The 19,687-nt window shown below is 39.5% G+C and overlaps 1 protein-coding gene across 14 annotated transcripts in view; it reads right to left on the bottom strand.

The window, feature by feature from the left end:
* The window catches only part of DMD (dystrophin), a 1,313,294-nt gene that overhangs the window by 45,067 nt on the left and 1,248,540 nt on the right, over nt 1-19,687 (bottom strand). For all 14 annotated transcript variants that reach the window (XM_054840966.1, XM_054843533.1, XM_054803063.1 and 11 more), the window contains 3 exons: nt 14,477-14,678; nt 10,954-11,039; nt 8,182-8,339 (listed from right to left, as the gene is read on the bottom strand). In XM_054840966.1, coding sequence (XP_054696941.1) covers nt 8,182-8,339; nt 10,954-11,039; nt 14,477-14,678 — 446 coding nt within the window. The remainder of the gene's footprint in view (nt 1-8,181; nt 8,340-10,953; nt 11,040-14,476; nt 14,679-19,687) is intronic.

Here is a 19,687-nt window from a genome sequence, read left to right as displayed (position 1 = left end):
AGCTAGAAACTGAAAACTATTATTAACGTTTCAAATTTCTCTTTCTCTTATTCCCTATTACAATAGACAGCACTACCATGTACTCTGTCACAGAGAAAATCATCCACTTACAGGATCACCTTTGATGCCTGATCTTGTGTTTCCTCGTCTCTTATCTGAGCCTGCATAGCAGTGCTTCTCACCTATTTTAAAAACAGTTTGTGTTATCCAAGTCCTAAAAATTGCACGCCTTTTGATCAAAATTCCTTTTTCCTTAACATCCTTCATTATCACACTGACCTTTCTTCAAAACGTACGCGTGAGGAAATCATTCAAATCCCTTCTCAAGCCTCTTGTTGAACATGCGAACTCCCTGCCTCCTTAACTGCCTCAAAATCCCTCTTCCCACCATATCATCTTTAAATTTCCTGTCATTGCCTGCAAACACAATACAGTTCTGTTCCGCAGAATACGATCGATTTAGCCTCATATTCCATTACTTCCCACTTTTGCCTCTTTTCCAACAGCAGAAGAGCCTATGAACGCTTCCCAGCAGCCCCATTCCTCTGCTGCCTTCCCATCACATTCTAACCAGTGTGATGATGTCAGGTATCTCTTCTGCGGTAACTCTGAGGCAGCTCCGTCGCAGAGCTGAATCCCATTGTGGCAGGCACTGTGCACACACCAAAAAATGATATATTGTCCCTGCCTGGCAGCACCTATGGTGTGGAAAAAGAAACAGCAAAGAGATGAGAAACGCAAGGCAACGGGGGACGACAGCGATCTATCTGCATGGGTAGAGGTCACAGCGTACTGGCAGAGCAGGCACTGCAAAGAACAGTGCAGAACAAAGGCAAAGAGCATCAAAAGGGATTTTAAGGAAAACAGTGAAGTAACGCAGTCAATGTTTATGGGGAATGTCTCTCCAGCATGCAGGGTGGTGCGGAGCCAGCCCAAAACTGGTTACCCGAGAGCCTGGGAGCTGGTGTGGGTGCTGAAAGCAAGGTGATGGATCAGGTGGAAGCAGCGAAGGGCTCCGGCGGGGAGGACGGGAGGGAGGAGGACGTGTCCGCACAGGGAACAGCCCAAGCAATGAAGCGGGGTACCGTCCCGCTCCATTTCTCTAAACCATCACTACGTGCTAATTCAAATTCCTTGAGACATTTCCTTCCATGCTACCCAACAGAAACAGCATATTTATGGGCTGAATATATTTAAATCCTCCGTTTTCCTTTTTCTCTAGGCTTTCAAATACAGCCCTCAGCGGGCCAGTCTTTTATATTTCAAACTTCACAAGGCAGACTGTCTTCCTTTGTGGCTCCAAACCTATTTGAAGCATTTAAATAAATAATACACATTAATGTATCATGTACATGGACCAAGATGAATAGAGGACTGAGGGCTGGGTTTTTTTACGTTTCCTCTCAGTTACTTTTCCAGTTTCTCATGAAATCTGAGTTTAGTATGACCTAGCTAAAACTTTACTGAACTAAAAATGCTAGCAATGAATTTGGAGAAAAAAAAAAAAAAAATCACAACTGATCTAAAGGAGAGAGTGCTATAAGGAAAACCAATGAGTTGTGTGTTTGGGTTTTTTTTTAAAGCTAACACTGTTTATAATCTTGACAAACAAATTAACTGATCAATACTTGACGACTAAGAAAAATGCAATGTCTCCTAGACAGAACCCCTGGCCACAAGAAAAATGTGGAAAAAATCCCCCAGAATATCTTCTGAATAATGCATTGCATTAAAATTGACTTAAAATGCTGCTGCAATACTTTGGTTAATTAGAAACAAAAGATTTTTTGGCCAGGGCTTTCTTCTTGAGATGCTAGTTTGGGAAACCATCTAAAGACTCCCATGACTGCATTTAAGATCCACATATATAGATTGCTAGTACAGTCATACGTATCCTTTTTGGATGTTTGGGGTAAAACCATCAAACCACAACATATCTACAGTTACTCAGATAAAGTCGCTCACAATTTAATATTCACTACAGGACTTACGTGAAATGAAATTACCTTCCCCCCCCCCCCACCCCCCCACCCCCACTGAAATACTTCTGAAGACTTCTGCATTAAATCCTACTCCTCTGTTTTTTCATGTAGCCACAGAATTTAGGATCTGCCCCGCAAAGAGAAAAAGAGAGAAAATCAAACGTACAATAGAGTCCAGCCGACGCTGGCAACAGAATTTGTTCAGAACAGCGGATACTGCCTTCTGCTGCAGGACATCAATGAATTCAATAGAATTAAATTAATTCTAGATCTCTCCTAAGAGAAAGGCATATTTATGATCATCTAGACGTCTGTTTTTCAGCTAGGAGCCAGGGCAGTAAAGGGGCTGGGGAGGGACTTTCTGTGGCTCACTCAGCGCGCCAGCATCAGCCAAGAACTACGCTGGCAAACCATTATTCCTCCTGGCAGACTACACTTTCTACACAGAGGTCCTCCAAGCCTCAAAAACAATTTAAGAGGATCTCTTTAATATGGAATTTCTAATAGAAAAACATGAAGTGTACGGAAATGCTGCAGTGCAAGCTGCAGTCAGAATAAGAATGAGCCGCTCAAAGCGCTGCTCTCCACTTGTAGCTGCTTTAGATTTGCAGGGAAAATGTTGCGGCGATGAAAGACTTTCTGTAACACCCAAAGATCTATTTTAATTTTGCAGTCACTGTCGATTGCCAGCAGTCCCAATAGCTGCCTACCCAGAGCTCCGCACGCTGGCTGTACAAAACCTGTGCTCAGAGAGATTAGGTGCATTAAAATGTATCAGAACTGGTTCCGAATTATATTACATGAAGATTTAAAGCCATGTGGAGAAAAGCTGGTCAGGGTCAGACAGCATAGGACAGACAGTTCTCAACTGTTCCCTGAGCTGCTATTACGATTTTTTTAATAATCTCTAAATCCGGCAAAGGCAGCAGCTGAAGATTTTACATAAGGGAAAAAGTCTGAATTCATACAGTTTGTATCTGAACCAACAAGATCAAGCTGTAAAGAATATTAATGGGTCTTCTCTTGAACGCGTTTCTGTGCAACTCCTGATTTTTATGGTAATAACAGAGTGAATCATAAAGTAAAATTCATAAAGCCCTTTCCAGCTTACAAGTAACAATTTGTTATGGGGGACATTCAAATTCATTATGTTCCAGACATCTGTTTTTCAGTATTTATTTTGCAGAAACAATGGGGGAATAGGAAGTTGGGTGGTGCTAGCATCTTTATGCAATACTTTCAATTTTTCGGGTTTTTTTCCCCCCTTCTTCCAGCTAGTAGTTTAAAAAATATTCTGTGTTATATTAGCTTTATCTATCCATAATATGAAATATGCTCCAAAATACAGTTGTGATTTTATGTGAACTATGTGATATGCTTTTGGACAGTCTCAGACAATATAGCACAAATTTCTGATAACATTTTTGATGAGCTATATTCTGTTTATATGTAGTGCAGGAAATTAATTGGAAATAAATTAACATTGTTAATTTAATGATGTTTTTCGTCTGGATGGAAAGCTTTATGTCAGTCCAGGTAAATATTATTTTTGACAAACCAAACTGAAGAATGGGATTCTTATTAGTTGTTAAAGTTTAAAAATGCGGAGCAAGCCATGAACAGCAGCCCTGTCTCCCCAGTCAGACCAAATGTCTTCCACTCTTGAGTGGTTTCCTCAATTTCCTCATGTTCTTCCCCACTGCTGGCTGGTAAGAAAACAAAAGTCAAGAACTTATTGTTTCCGAGACAAGTGCTGTTTGTGATCAAGAAAGAGGGATTTATTATAAAGGTAACTTTGGGTGATATGAACTGCTTAAATCTGCCTTGACCCTTGGAGTAAGTGCTTAAGAGCATTACTTTGACCCCTTGCATTACACTACATTGCATTGAATACTCCGCTCAATGTTTTTAGTGTTGTGGCAAAGAGTAATAAAATAAAAAAACCCCTGAATCCAGAAGTGAATTAGCGTACAGTTTTATATCATCCACACTTGAAAAACACCGTCTTCCTGCTCCCCATCCCTTAAACCATTTTAAAATAGCTTTTTAAAACAGTTCACTTGTAGGACTCTTCAAGAATGCCTCCTAAAGTCAGGCACAGGCTCACAAAATCCTGCTGAAATAAAATCAGAATTTCTGTTTTATGACATTTACAGCATAGCAGCTTGAATAAGGATTTGCTAGTTCCCTTAGGCCAGCTCTCCTGTCAGAGCCAAAAGCAGAAGAAATATCCTATGAATAGAAACAAGGACTGCCTGGATCTCTCAAAAGAGATCAAGTCCCTCAACAGTAACACTGCATTTGTATGTTATTTTCATATAGACCTCTATACCACTATATATAGTTATTTGTACACAGTATTGATCCCTAACTGTTTACAAAAACCCCAAACAACGCAACGCAGCCCTCACAAAACAACTGTCCAGTCAATTCAAATCACAGCATTTATGGCCAAAGTCACTATCAGGGTCCTTGCCCAGGATTTGCAATACCCAAACTTCACATAAAAGGACTAGCAGGGCCTGATTTTAGCTTTTATTTGTCTGAGTACATACACTGGATTTGGACACAGTTATGTACTTGTAAAAACCAGGCTGATCCTGCCTGATCGGTGATGAAATACAAACCTAGAAGTGAAGATGATACGACACAGAATATTAAAATACTTTCCTCAAAGTGAAATGAAACAAGAAGGTTTAAAATACAGTCATGAATTAACTGTACATATTTAATTACTCCTTAGCTTCATCTCTACTAGTTTTTCACATCAAGTACTCTCCTCCAGCTACACCCGCGGAAGAAAGCATACTTAAAGCAGTTTATAACTGAGAACCAAATATCCAAAATTGTATTGAGATTTAGCAAGAGACATTTTTATCTGAGTTGCCTTCTGTTTTCACATCACATTTCTTAAACGTCCCAATGTCATGGTAACTCATCCAAGGCAGTGACGTGAACTCGTAGGTCCTATTTACACTATACAAGGAAAGCATATTAATAATTTTCCACTGTGATTAAAACACAGTGCATCTGTCCTTCAGTCCATAACAATTCCCTATCCTGCTTACTTAAAAGAAGTACCCATCCCAGAATTAAAAGGAAAATGCTTTCACACTGCAGTAAAACTGAATTCACTCAATTTTTCATGGATCTATAGATTGCTTTGATGCAGTCTGAGCCCAGGTACAACTATATATATAGTCTTCAAATAGTCATTAGATCAAGCTCTTTGCTCTCACTTAAAAATATTTTTTCTTTAAAACCTCAAAGCAGAAATTACATCCCCCTGCCGTGCATAGGAAAGATGCGTCCCTTAACATCCTTTTGCTCCCAGCAATGACTATCAGCACCTTTCCATATATGAAGAAATCTAAGAAAGCAAGAGACGGTGCTGGGGGGGGATGAGAAGTAACGGGGCGGCAGCAGCAGCTGCGGTAAGGGGACCCGGGACCGGGACCGGGCAGCAGCAGCAGGGCTGGGAAGCCCCCCCCTCCCTAGCTCTCATTCCCAAGGACTCCCACTTCAAAATGAAAAGCAGGAGAGATTTCCCCTGTTATCACCGGGAACAGTAAACATCCTTTTTTCTTCCTGCTGTTGTGCCGACAGACAAGGCCGTTGCCAGGGCAGCTAACCTAAGGGGGCTGGGAGAGCCATTTCCGAAGCACACATTTGTTGCAGACTCTGACATGACTGCAATTTATTGCTGGCTTATCATCACTAGAAAGAAAAAAAAAAAGAAAGAAAAAAATCTAAAGAAAAAGCATTCCTCCCCGTGGGCGTACAAAGAAAGACTTAATTTAGTTTCCACACAGTAAACTATGAATCCTCACACTATTTTTAAAAATTGAATTCTCTCACCAGTAAAAGGAGGGAGCCCCGTGCAATCCCCCCTCGGCCGTCCAGCTCCTCCAGCCGCTCTGCTTTCCAGGCTGCTCCCTGGCCCCCCCGGCACTTCTGCACTGCCCCCCCAGCCTGAAGACCCCTGTGCCCCCCACACCACCATCTTACACTGAAAGGATCTCTCTGTACTCCTCCCCTTCGCCTGGAAAGTTTTATTTTTCCACCCATCTCCATTCCTGGCTGCTCCTTTCCTTCATGCCTCATCCTACTCACCTGTTTCCTTCATCCCCATTACTCCTACTACCGTTCTTACCATCGTTCCCTAAGGGTGGCCTTTTTTTTCCCACTCCTTAGTTCCTTCTCCCCTCTCCTCCATCAGTGCTCTCCCTACGCTTGCATTTCTGCTCCTCTCCCTAGGGCTCCATCCCCCCTGTTCTTGTATTTCCCCTCCTTGGTTGAGCCTCCCTACCCCTTTCTGCTCCTCTGAGAAAATCATCTGTTCTGCTGAAACCCAGGTCAGAAACCACCCTCCCACTCTGCAAGTTAAAATGAGACTTCACCTGGAGAGAAAAAAAGAGGATGAAATTTCTCTTACTGCAGAAAACCTATTTTTCAGTGCAGGTAAAAGAAGGAAATCTCAGGTTTTCTGCCACTGTGATTTATGAACACGTCGAAGGTTGTGTCCAGCTGTGCTTGGGCTGTTTCTGGAAATGCCAGCAGCATTCAGCTTGCTGGCATATCTTCATTTGTAATGACAATGTTGCTAACTCATTTTATTCAAATAAACATTTATTCCAAGGTCTTCTTGCTACTTTATAAAAATTATTTTTGTATGCTCCATCACTATGAATTTTATTGTTTTTTTCCTAGTATAAACAGAAACAATGTCAGCCCTCTTTCCAAAAAAACCCCATGTTTTTGCCCGATTCCGAGGTCACTTTCCTTATCAGTTTTTCAACAGTGTTCTAAGTGTTGTTGCCATTCACTTGGGAAAATGACAGGATCCAGCAAGTCTTAATTTCTGATGAAGGTCATTTGCAAAAATGAGCTTTTGACCATGGATTTGCTGCGGCATCATTTTGTGCTGGTCTCACTTGAAAGCCCAATGTGGAACTTGAGGCTTGAAAGTGATAGCAGGATCTAACCCAGCTATCAAAATTACTATATACAGTTTATCAGCATGGGTTATCTGCCCAGGATATGGCCCTATAAAACATTAATTTGGAAATGTCATCAAATACGGATCAGAATTATAAAAGGTCAAGACATGAATGATGGAAATGAGGAAATGTGAATCCTGTAGAATTAATCTGTTAAAAGAAGTTTAAAAAAAACCAGAAAGCAAACGTTCCATTGCAGCTGAAGTTTGTGGCGATTTTAGAATTAGATTCTTTTCATAGTCACTGTGTATAAGAAGACTACTTCCAAGTATTAATATTCATTGAAAAAAACTTGCTGTGTTTTGCTTACTACAGAACCACAACTGCTACACAATGCAACTTGTGCAGCAGGCAAAAGAGAAAACAACTCTCCCTGCCCCCAACCAAACAAAAAATCCCCCTGGGACAGTCAGGGGATGGGAAAACAGCCTTTCTTCCATTGTAATGTAGAAGATGCATTGAGAGTTAATCACAGACCATACATTACCTCTCCTCCTCTACCTTTTCATTAAGCAGCTGTCTTCATCTTGTGCATTCTGCTCTTGGTTAGGATAAGGATGAATAATTCCTTTAACTCTCTTCCTCCCCAGATTAAATAATTTACACGTCTGAAAAAGAGCCTGTAGTTCGCCATGTGTTCCTCAACAGAGAGGACAGGAATGCTTTCAGTATTCTTTAAAGAAAACTGGCATTATCCCTTCAAGCAGTGGCAGGAGCTCATGGAGCGCTCCTCGCCCCTGGACAGGGCTGCAGGCAGGCACTCCTTTCCCATCGCTCCCCTGGGCACCTGGCTGTCACCTGTGTGTATATGCCCCAATTTAGATTAATCATTGCTGTTCGCCTACACAGCAGCAATAAATGGTGATGTACTGCTGGCAACAGAAAATTGTAAAACCAGGAGCTGCTGTAACAACGACTTAAACTGTTTGCAGGGTTCAGTTACAATACAAGCCTGGATGACAATTATTTGCTGCCTGGATAATGGCATAATCTGGGCTTCTTCCATCATGGCCAGAGAAACGGGCTAATTCAAATACATCTCGTTAAAGGAATCGTTTAATACACCAATGAAGACCACCATTAAATGACCTTCAGTACCCTAATCCTTCTTCCAGATTTTCAATCCTCTTCAGAACGGACAGGCTACCCGGACAGAAGATACAAATCAGAAAATTAACAGCGAGCAAAGATGAACTCACAAACTGGAAGCAGCTTCTGACGCTTGGCTCGATATTGCTGCCCCCGAAGGAAGCCACTTCCCCCAGCTGCCGAGGGATCTGGATGGAGTCGTGCAGCAGGAGCCCCAGCCGGCGCTGGTCACAGAAGCCGGTGGAGCTTGCCACTTGCTTGAACAGGTCTGGAGGAAGGAAAAGGACACCCGTGCTAAAGCATCACAACCAGGATACGGAAAATAGTGCAGAGGTTTGCGTCATTTCAAAGGATCACAAGTGCACTCAGCACTCTCGGGGGATGTGAACACAAACGTGTCTTCAGTTTGGCTGCTTCTCTTCCCATAAACACTGGGGTTTTTTTCTGTTAAATAAGCAGCCTAGTAATAATTTTTAATAGCATTATTGGCTTATACCTGGGAAGAAAGGCCATTATAACACAGCACCTGTGGCATTACTGATAATAGCAGTTGTGATTCTATAACGCAGCTAACTAAACAGCAGGATCTTTGAGCCACAACATGAATATTTTTAAAATACTGTTTCACAGTAAAATAACCTCATACAACATATAGCACATTTTCAAGTCTTAGCAATGTACAACTCAGAGGATCCATTTCTCTTTCAATTGAGTTGAACTGAAAAACAAGAGCTCCCTAACTTCAATATATCATAATCTTTTAATCCAAGAGTATTTCTAAAATGAAAGAAAAACATTGCACTATGACAGAACCTGCCATCCACCGGGAATCTTAATATCATATTAAGTTTTCATTTCTGAAGTGAAATGTCACTTGAAGCCATGTTCTGTTACTGCATCATTCTAGAAAAGAATCCTTACAGGACAGAATTACTCTCCCTTTGTAAGCTCAATTTAATTGGGTGGGAATTAGTTATACTACACATACATTGAGGAGGTTTTAGAATTCACAATAATAAGAAAAATAAGGTTAGCATTAACTAAAATATTTATTTCGTAATATCTCTGTTGACAATACATGACCTGAATAAATTCTCCTTACTTTTCAAGGAGTTTAAAAGGAAAAAAAATAAAAGAGAGAGAGATGGCTAGAATAAAATAAATAAAATAATACCCTTTTATTGGAGCCACCTTAATATTTCACCCGACACCAGGGATACAATTATAAAGGTGCTTCAGCACTGCTCAAGATAACTTTCCTAACACTGCTTAACACCTGTTTTCTTCCAAAGGAATAAAGGAATGGATAGAGAAAGGATTAGTTTTTAATTACACAAGTTTCTCTCTTGCCAAGTCTAGTTTTATAATAAATAATTTGGGGATAAATCCTTCCATCACCTCTGCAGGCCTGAAGACTTGTGCTCTAGCACAACCAACTCTGCTCCGCTGCGTAAATGAGAGAAAAAATTTTAAGGGGTACGACACATTGCATACTTGCAGCAATACTAATAGCAATTGCACTATGACTTTGGCACGGGTGGTGAAGCCAGACCACAGTCTAGCAGACAATTCCTTCCTCTCCCACAAAAGATTCAGCTTTCAATTTCCCCATCATTAAAACATTAAGTGTTCTACAAGCTTAAAAGGGGGTTATGCATTACCGTGCACACACACTGCAGGAGACTATAAAATATGAATAAATGTTTTCCTTTATAACTTTGATAATCCTCAATGAAATATCATTTTGAAAAATATCTGTACTGAGTAATTTTCTTAAAAGATTTTCTGAATACTTTTTCACAACACCCACATGAAACATCTAGAGATCTAAACTGTGACATTCATAGTGATTGCCCTAAAATCTGATCCAATTATACACAGTCATGCACAGACACTGTTGTTGAACTGTCTGGTTTCTCTTTAGCGTTATTCAACTTCCATTAGTTGAAGAATAGAATAATAACAATTGATGAAGAACCACTGTGGTATTGGGTCAAATCCTAAAGGTTGCGGTTTGTTTGTTGTTTTTTTTAAAAAGATACATGGATGAGCGATACCAGTTAATTTAACCAGAAAGTTATTCTTCAGAACTACCCTTATCAGAAGATCTTTTCTGGAACCTAGCCTCACTAATGAACTGATTCATTAGTCAGATAAAACTAAAACTTCAAGTGGAATTTTTTCAAGTATTTCAGGATTTGGTCTATTAAAATATGTGAAATTTGCATACCTTTAATATTTATTTAAAGATAGCAACTATATTTAAGCACAGTGTACATAATAAGACCCTGACCGCATCGTGGAAAACATTTAAACAAGATAATATATTTTAAAATGCTGTAATGCAAGATGTCCTGTAGACACGCATTTTTGTGTATGAAGGTGTGCTAAACCAGTCGTCTCCAAAGGGGGAGAGATCCACCACAGGGGGTGTGCAAGACAATCCATCGGGGTGTGGTAAGAAAATATTTTTTTGTTCTGTTAATAAATTAGATCAAAAAAATTAAAAAGTGTTTATTTCACCTTTATCTCATCCTTTTTTAATTTCTATTTTTGTTTATGTTTTCTAATGTACATAGTATATTAGTGCAGTAGTACATGCATATAATTTATAAATAAATATACATCTATTGAGGGTGCACGCTCAAAAATTTTTTACCGATTGGGGTGCATGATCAAAAAAGTTTGGGGACAACTGTGCTAAACTACCTATAACCATACTGAACAAATAAAAGTACAAGGTGGAACAAATTAACACACTTTGCATCTGGTCTATCTCAAAGAATGTCTCTGTAGGCTACTTAAATGTTTGTGCAATAAATAGGAAGACTGAAACCAGAACATAAACATCAACTAAACCCAAAAGAATTACATTGACTTACATCTGTATTTATCTTCCAGGTGTGCTTTACAAAGGGATACAACACCGGTTTTGAAAGATAAGACACGGATCCTTCCTGTTCGACCCCTAATGAAAAAGAAACATTGGCTGATAATATGATCCATTCACGTCATAATTTGTTTACTATAACCATGTTCACCGCAGCTGTGACACTGCGATTATGACCGTAGTTGCCATAAATGAAGTCCTACAGAGAACCACGTTGCACAGCACACGTTGGCCGGTTATTAGATAAGCTAGAAACGAAATATAAACTATGGTTATGGCTCCACAAGCATAGCATAGCTGAACTGGATTGTACCATTGTATCAATTCAACCAGAAACAGTCTTGTTCAGAAATAATTACTCGCCTCCTTTTTTATGACAAAAGTGAGAGTAAAGAGGCTTTATTCTGCACTTATTTGCAAAGGCTTCTCTATGAACCGCTGCTATTCTCAGAGAAGATGAGGTCCCTGATGGAACAGGAAACCATCCTTTTCGCCAAAGACAACATAACTTCAGGAAACCATCCCTTTTGCCAAAGACAATATAACTTCACTTTAATTAGAAATGCGATGCAGCAGTTGTTTTTAGAAAGTCTTTGCTTACTGCCTGTCAGCCCTGCCCTGACTTGTTTGAGAAGGAGCCAGGCACGAAAAAGCAGCTTCCGCCAGCAGCACGCACCGACAGAGGCACTTGTAAGACGTTCAGGTGAACAATGAAGCTTGCCTAGAAATCACGAGAAGGCAGGCAGGCTGCACAGTTACGCCATGAACAAGACGGCGTGGTTTCCGAGCTCCTCCTCGCAGCACTCCAACCTGCCCTGCGCAGTGCCCAGGGGCTGGATACCTCCACACTGGCCCTGTGCTGTCTCTGGTCAGCCTTCCCCTCACACTCACTCCTGCCTTGTGACGTGCCCGCGCTATTACTTTTGCTTTTTAATGCAACCGTGGTTAAGAACATCCTCCTCTGCGCTGCAGGTGACGCAATGACAAACCTTCACATCTTCTCTCAGTCATCTGCTTTAGCTCAATTCGTTTCCCGTTGCTGACTTCTCCCCAAGAATTTATTTCTGATAGCCTTTCAAATAGATAGCATCTATTGCAAACGAAGACATGCACAACATAGGAAGCTAATGCCTAAACCCGACATTTTTGAAGCAAGAGCCTTATCAACAGTTTTGAAGCGTTACCAGTAAGAACACCACTGGGAATAAGATAAATCGTGTACAGGCGTGCCATAGTCATGCATCGGCCTGCTCTGTTTGGCAGAGATGCACGTTGTCTTTTTAATCCTACGAAAGCGTTGTAGAAGCCAGCAGTGCTCATTTACCCACGCAGCTCCCCTGCAAACCTTGTAAAAAGTTGCAGATGGAAACTGGTTGACAAAGCTGAGTTTAGAATTTGCAGCCTTTCACTAAAGAACCTTGCGTTTTTCATCACGAATAAGCATTTGTTGTTTAACTATGCTTTCCACACTCCACTTCTCTTACTCCTCTCCCTCAAATCTTTTCCAAATTAATTATCATCTGTGCCCTGAGAAACTCCTGCTGATGAATACCAGGCTCATGCAAATTGTACAGGAGAAGAATCTAGACTCACGATTTCCCTGCAAGGCATATTAAATTGAAACTTGCATGAATCCTGAGTTGTTCAGTTCACTCTCCTCTCCTCCCAAGTCAAACCAATAATTTAGCATGCTACTGCAAATGAGCATGAGTGACTGATCAATTAAAACAAATCTGAAACGTGTTGGATTTGCAGAGCCCATGTGCCCATAATTAGATCAGTCATTGACTGTGAACCTGATGAATATCTTTACAAATGACAGTTTTCAATTATAAGAAAAGTAAAGATTCAGTACATTTAATTAAATGTCTCCAGTACTGCTATGCACTTCGGTTGATCTCTGTCTATTAAGTTTACAATGAAAACTAAACACACGTAACCCCAAGGTCACCTCTCTCACCAGCGTAATTCAAACCTGAATTTTGGCAAAATAGCTACGAGCTTTCCTCACACATGAAACACCTCTCTGCTTCATTGTGCCCTGCAATATGCAGTTCTCTAGTATACCTAGGGAATTGCCTGGAGGCAGACAATTATAATTTCTAATGTTATACTTTCAGCACAGTGCAACATAAAGAAAACTAGACTGGACACGGCAAATCTAAACCGGACGGTCCAGCTTAGGAGCAGCCTGTGGAACGACCTTTATTTCCCTCTCTGCCTCTAATGTGGCTGATCTGGATTAACATCCCCAGCACATCTTTTTCGTTTTTCGCTAACTGGGTATCTTCGTTTATATGTTATTTATAGGTGGCGATAATTCAGAAGTGGATCAGAGTTCTGTGGAAGCCAAAGCAGATTAAAGAAATAAAACCTGGCTCTTAAATGAATATAGCCCCATTCCCTACTACCGGTACACTACACAAAAATATAATATAATCTGGGTAATCCACTTCACAGGATATTGCAGCTGCTGCAGAGGATGTTATAGGCAACTGGCTTATTGGAGGTGATCCTGAAGGAAGAGACTCTGTACAAATCTGTACTTTTTTTTGGTAGGTGATCATCAAAGCTTCAGTGCTGTGATAAAGGGTGTATGAAGAACAACGTTATGGCACTTCAATATGGTTCAAAATGGCAATGGAAATATAATAATTGACCCATGTCCTTCCATTTCTATACGTAAATGTTTATTCTGCCACAGTACTAAGCATGTCTGGCTGAAGGTGGCTGATAAGAACCTTAAAACACAAATAAAGGCTTCCACTGACATTTTTTCATTAAATCCACCAAATACAAAAAAAATGGCTTCTTCTAAATTTAGCTTACAAATGTGTGTTGGAATTTGCCTATGCGTTATTAGCAACATCATTAACCCACTGAATAGGAACACTCATAAATTTTCTTAAGGTAAATTTACTTGGTTGTACTTATAAGTACACTTTTTAAAATTAAATTTGAGATGAACTGTTCCTCAAATCTCCTCACTGCTAAGGGTTGGAAGCACATTAGATTAGAGAATTCTTTGAACAAGAATTAAAGATTGAAAGCTATAGAAAATGGACAGCTCTGAACAGGTACAACATCTGGAAGTACAGACACATGCAAGAGTCTATATGATGGTGTTCATACTGTTGCTTCTTGATAATTCTCTTGAATTTCTTTATCTAAATAAAGTAAAAAAGCCATACAAAGTTGTGACCTACTGAGGACAGGCAGTCCTAGAATTGCGCTGAACACAGAAATCCGTTAAAAGAGTTCTGTCTTCCAGCTCTCTCATTGCTTAGCTCAATAAAGCTAGGACTATACGCCTAACCAAGGGCTGTATTGATTCACCTAAATGCAGCCATTAAACCATGACGTTTACTAAACTTTCGCTTCAATTACGGTGGTTTTTTTTCAGTTTCAGGCCATTCATTTTATAATGAGGCAGACGGCTTGTTACCCCTTCCCCCTTCCCTTTGTGCTGTTGGGAAAACTCCTGAGCACCCCATGTTTGGAGCACCCATACATACGTGTCGTAGACATTCAGCAGCCAGTTGAGGCACATGTCCACGCAGAGAGGAACGTTGACCAGGTTATTGTGCTCTTGTTCCAGTCGATCATAAATGGTGGTCAAGCAGTTAATGATCTGCAGAATATCCATCGGCTGGTCGTTTTGTTTGAGGTTGTGCTGGTCCAAGGCATCACATACAGCAGACAGACTCAGGAGATCCACTGTTAAAATAATTTTTTTAAAAAATACAACAAAGATTGAAGAGAAACAGTGGCTGTATTACCCATACCCAAAAAGTAAACAGAACAATTTAGTTGGCTTACATGCCTGGCCCGAGAACATTTTATGTCCTCTGAAAGTCACATGCAAGACTGGTTTCAAGACTCCTACACGTGCACTGTTTACTCAGCTGTGGTCTTAGGGGGCAGTGTTTATTAAAGTGAAATCTGGTTCATTTTTAGCTGTAAAGTACCTATTACGCTATTGGATCCTATGGAAATATTACACATAAACTACTACGTAAATTAAAATTACGTATTTCATGTTTTATGTTCCTACAGATAGGTTAATATTTGACTATTGCATTCATCAAAAAATGTGCTCTAAACTTAGTACACACGTCATCAGCTTTCCTGACACATGCCATCCATTTCTTATAGAAGTCGAGCAATCTTAAGTGAACCAAACTCCACAGGGAATATGCAAACAAATCACAACTGAACTGGGATTAACCTCTCTGTTACTCTTTCTCTAGTGAGAAGAGGGAAAAGAAGGTTCCAGAGACATTAAATTACCTCTTTTAATATTTATTAATGAAATTTATCAATTTTTAATGCTGCCGAGCATTTACATTTATAAATGCCTCTATGACATTACAGAATAAGGCACATTTAAACTTATCAGTCAACATTCCACAGAGTTTTTTGTCACAGACATTTAAAAACTTAATTTTCATTCCAATTTAAGTCAGCTGCATTTTGCAATTCGGATGTTCAAGGCAAAACAGAACTTCCCTTTCTCAGCTCTTAGTCTCTGCATACTGACATCGACAGCAGCATCACACTTTGGGGGAAAACATATCAGAGAGTTGTGGGATGTTGGTTTGCAAAGTAAAAAAGGAAGAACAACAAAAGAAATCAGAAAAATGAGACTATTGATGCAGATCTTTCTGCTGCCCCATGAAAACCCTTTGTAATTCCTTGCAGTGAATTTCCAGGGTTTGAGCAATGGGGATACTAAAGCCCAGATGCTGTTAGTCCTGCTTATACCATGAGCAGTCACAAAGTGCAGCACGATTCAACATGACTCGAGGGAGCAGGATCTGGCCCAAAGCAAGCAGCTCAAAATCATCCAGGAAATTCATCACAAAATTGGGAAATGAACTGATCCAACTGCAAGACCATTTTTTCTCTCATTGGAATAAAAATGTGTTTTATTGAGTCCTGCTAAGCAACATCCCTCAGTGATGTCAAAAAAAAAAAAAAATGTGGCAAGGCTAAATGCAGGAATTTTTTAAGAACTTCACCCAGCTTAAGGGCACATTTGCCAAATTCACACTTGAGTATCCTATTTTATGAAGGATGAAGCTGACCCTTTGATGTCCTAGTGGAGATGAAAAATACTTTAGCTGCACACTGGGCTGCTTCATAATGCTGCATGGACAGTACACTGGGATTTCATAATTGCCAAAAGAATTTCAGGAGTATAAATTTCATTGGAAATCAATAGGGACTTCTGCTACTGAATTCCTTAAGCGCTTCTGAAAAATCTCATCCTGTGGGCCTGACAGCGCTAGAGTAAATAAGGAAAGCTTGGAATGCTATCGCCATTAGCGTAACAAGAAATTTAACTTTGAATCTGTGGTTTTGTACAGGGTTTTATTGGAATTTTACTTTTTTTACATAAAGCATATTAAAAGAAACACTTTTGGAATATTATGCTTAACCTACTAGCATATAAAATATAGCTATTCTAAGGTTAGTATTATATCCTGCAAAAGCATATTTATCAGACTCGTTCCTAAAAGTCTCAGAAAGACGCCTTTATTCTAATAAGTTATTAGTCAAATGGGAAATATAGCACTACCTTCACAACACCTTCAACTCTGAGCTTTAGGCTGAACTCTCAGTTCCTTTGAGACTATGAATCAACGGTAATTAAAGGAACCCCTCAGGCATCTGAGTGGCAGCTTAATTATATATGCAGCTACTGCTAAACATGGGTCATTCCACTTTGTGAAAGCTTTTCCCACTAATAAGCAGCAACTTCTGAAAAGCCTTTCACCCCGCTCTTCATCAAACTCCTGTCCTATCTTGAAGTTAATAACACATGTTCATTTTATAACAAGCAAAAAGTGTTTGCCACCATGCTCTGCTTTAGAGAACTACTTTTTGTGGGAAGAAGAGTGGCTCTGGCCTTCGCCACATTAAGCTCCTCCTGCATCTTTCCCACCAAGATTAAAGAAATGTGTGGGGGAGTCCTCTCCCAGAACCAGAATTGCGTATTTCTTTCCTGACAGAAATACGGAGGTCCCACAAATGACAGACTTTCAAAACACAAGCCCCAACAGTAGATGCATTGAAGAGCTGTATATTCATCGCCATTCAGCTTTAATTGAAATAAACCATACCACTTTATGCTTTGTACTTTTTGTGGGTTCTCTGTCACTCTTTTGTTCTTTTCTATTTAAAATTCCAAAACTGACTCCAAAATTCATGTGAGCAGTAGCTTCTAGCTTATTTTGAAAACCAAGTCATCTATATAAATATTTCTCTGGCCTCTAAGGCAAGAAAAAAAAAGGCTAGAATGTTTGTAACTAGACACCAACCTGTGGCCAGATTGCAGGAAAAGTATAAAAGATGACCTGGAGTAACTAACCCACTGAAGGACAGAAGTGACCATTAACAGACAGAAGAAAGTATGCTGTGGAGGTCACAACTTCGGGAAAACTCAACATATGGCTGGTGATAAAAAGTATTAATGGTGTTCCCAGAACATAAGATCATCTCCTCTGTAACCTGCTGCTGTTGGCTGATACATTAAAAAAAAATATTTAATCTAGCCTGTATAAAATTAAAGGAAAAAAAGCACCCTAACAGAAGTTCTTTAATATTTTGCTGCATCTCCAAGAAAAGTTTGTGAATACAACTCATTTCATTGACATTACAATGTTCAGATGTGGTTTACACTTGAAGATCAGATCTTTTAAAAGTAGCAAAACAAGAAAGTCAACATGCTTTGATGTGATTATCAAAGGAAACCATACATTTTAAAAAAAATAAACGGTGCAATAGTTACACCTGGCATGCCCATGATAATTTCCAAGGCTGGGATGATGGAGCCACACACTAGATTCTTCTAAGGTAACACAATACACAAGCATTTATTTGTTAAGGATTACCATTTTCCATATTCTTCTTCAGGTTTAATGTCCTACCATCTTAATGTTCATTGGGCTGATTTACAAACTGAAAAGAGGTAAGTCTAAGAATAGCTCATTTTAAAAAGCGTTTCTATTCTTGCCACTGAGAAATAGGCAGTAGCTTCACTTCTGCGGGCCTTCTATTGTGCACACATCTTTAGAGTGCTCCTCAGTAGACAAAACTGCTCTGCTTTTTATGAAGTTGGCAGAAAAGAAAAAAAAAATATATATAGTTTTAAACTCCTGCAATTTTAAAACTGCAATAAAACGTAAAAGCTGAAAGCAGCTACTGCAAGTGGAATTCAGGGATTTTTGGCTATGCGTAGCACCCCCGAAACCCAGCACTGTGCTCTATTTCTACTGGTGCCAAACTGCAGAAAACGAATTTTGTAATGAGTTGGAGTTTTTCAAAAAAATCTAATTAAACTGATTTCACAAGCGACACTGAAATCATAGAACACACAATTAAAATGATGGTGTCTCCAAGCAAAAATATTTGTAAGAACAAAGACTGCTAACCAAATTCCTTAAATACTTCTCCTTAGATACAAGTATGAAGAATGTGCTAAAGTAATCAGTGTAAGCGCCACTGCATGTCTCTGAAAACATCCATTCTCAGAAAATCTACCTAAGTGTAACCTTGAGAGATGAACTGACTTCAGCGCATAATTACAATTCCACATTGTAAAGTCCAAGATGAGTCTAGAATTAGTCAATAGTAGGAATCAGGGTAACACAGATAAAATAGGATGCAAAGTTTTGCATTTTCAGCCATAAAAACCTGCTACAAGTCATGCTTGTGCACTGCCAGCTACAGAAACCTGTAGTTCAAAAAAGTTTAGTTCCTTACTTCAGTGCTGCACTGATTATTAATACTTTTCACTGCATATCACTCCAGTTTCTTTACACTACCTTTCCACAATGAGTGTGGCAGGACTGCTGTGCCATGGAAAGATGTTTGTATTTCTGATCATCTTAATCCATTCTCTGTCACTGGATTCATGTCGTAATCTTTCATTATGTTACAAGAGTTTTCACTTTTTTTTTCTTTTTTTCTTTTCTATTTTTTTATAAATTCGGAAATTAACTCTGTTCATTAGTGGAATTCACCCATGCTTATAAGCTGAAAAGCAAACATGCTCAAAAATACCGAGGTTTGACACGGTTCCAGAAAGCATGTGAGCACAAATCCAAACTTGAGATAAATCAACAGTTGAGACATTTGCAACTGTGTCAGAAATTTAACCCTGTAATTAAATGCCGAACAGTGAATGTTAAAATATTTTAATAACCCTCCAAATTGTGCCACCTAATAAACTGCTTGCTTTGGCAACTGACTGGTGTACCAAGAAAACTATGAGTAAATTATTTAGCGCTCAAGTTACAATAAGCTGAAGAGGAAACATAACTCCAGTGACAGGTAGAATACCATACACCAGTTGAGAGAATTAAAGTGTTAGATCATGCACATCATGAATGTATAGCTGATGAGAGACTTCTGAATGTAACCAAAAGCTGGGGAAAAATGAAGCTAAATGTTTATTCTGATGATCTCGTTTAAAAGCAACAACCCCTCAGGGTTCAAGATTCAACTTATCAAATTATTAGCAACTCCAGCTCTGGAGTGATTATTTCACCCAAACTCTCACCGTTCCCACTACACTAAAATCTTGTTCCTTTGGTCTTGTGCTGTAAAGCCGTGGCTGACACAGGACGTGGCTCCAGTAATGAGCACACTGAAAATACCTAGCTAAAGAATATAAAACCAAGAAATATGTAGGGGATATTAGTTTTGTTTCTGATCCTGCT

The sequence above is a fragment of the Grus americana genome, chromosome 1 (assembly GCF_028858705.1).
Source record: "Grus americana isolate bGruAme1 chromosome 1, bGruAme1.mat, whole genome shotgun sequence".
Lineage (NCBI taxonomy): Eukaryota > Metazoa > Chordata > Aves > Gruiformes > Gruidae > Grus > Grus americana.
Note: the sequence above shows the minus strand (reverse complement) of the source record. Positions and strands in the feature narration are given on the sequence as shown.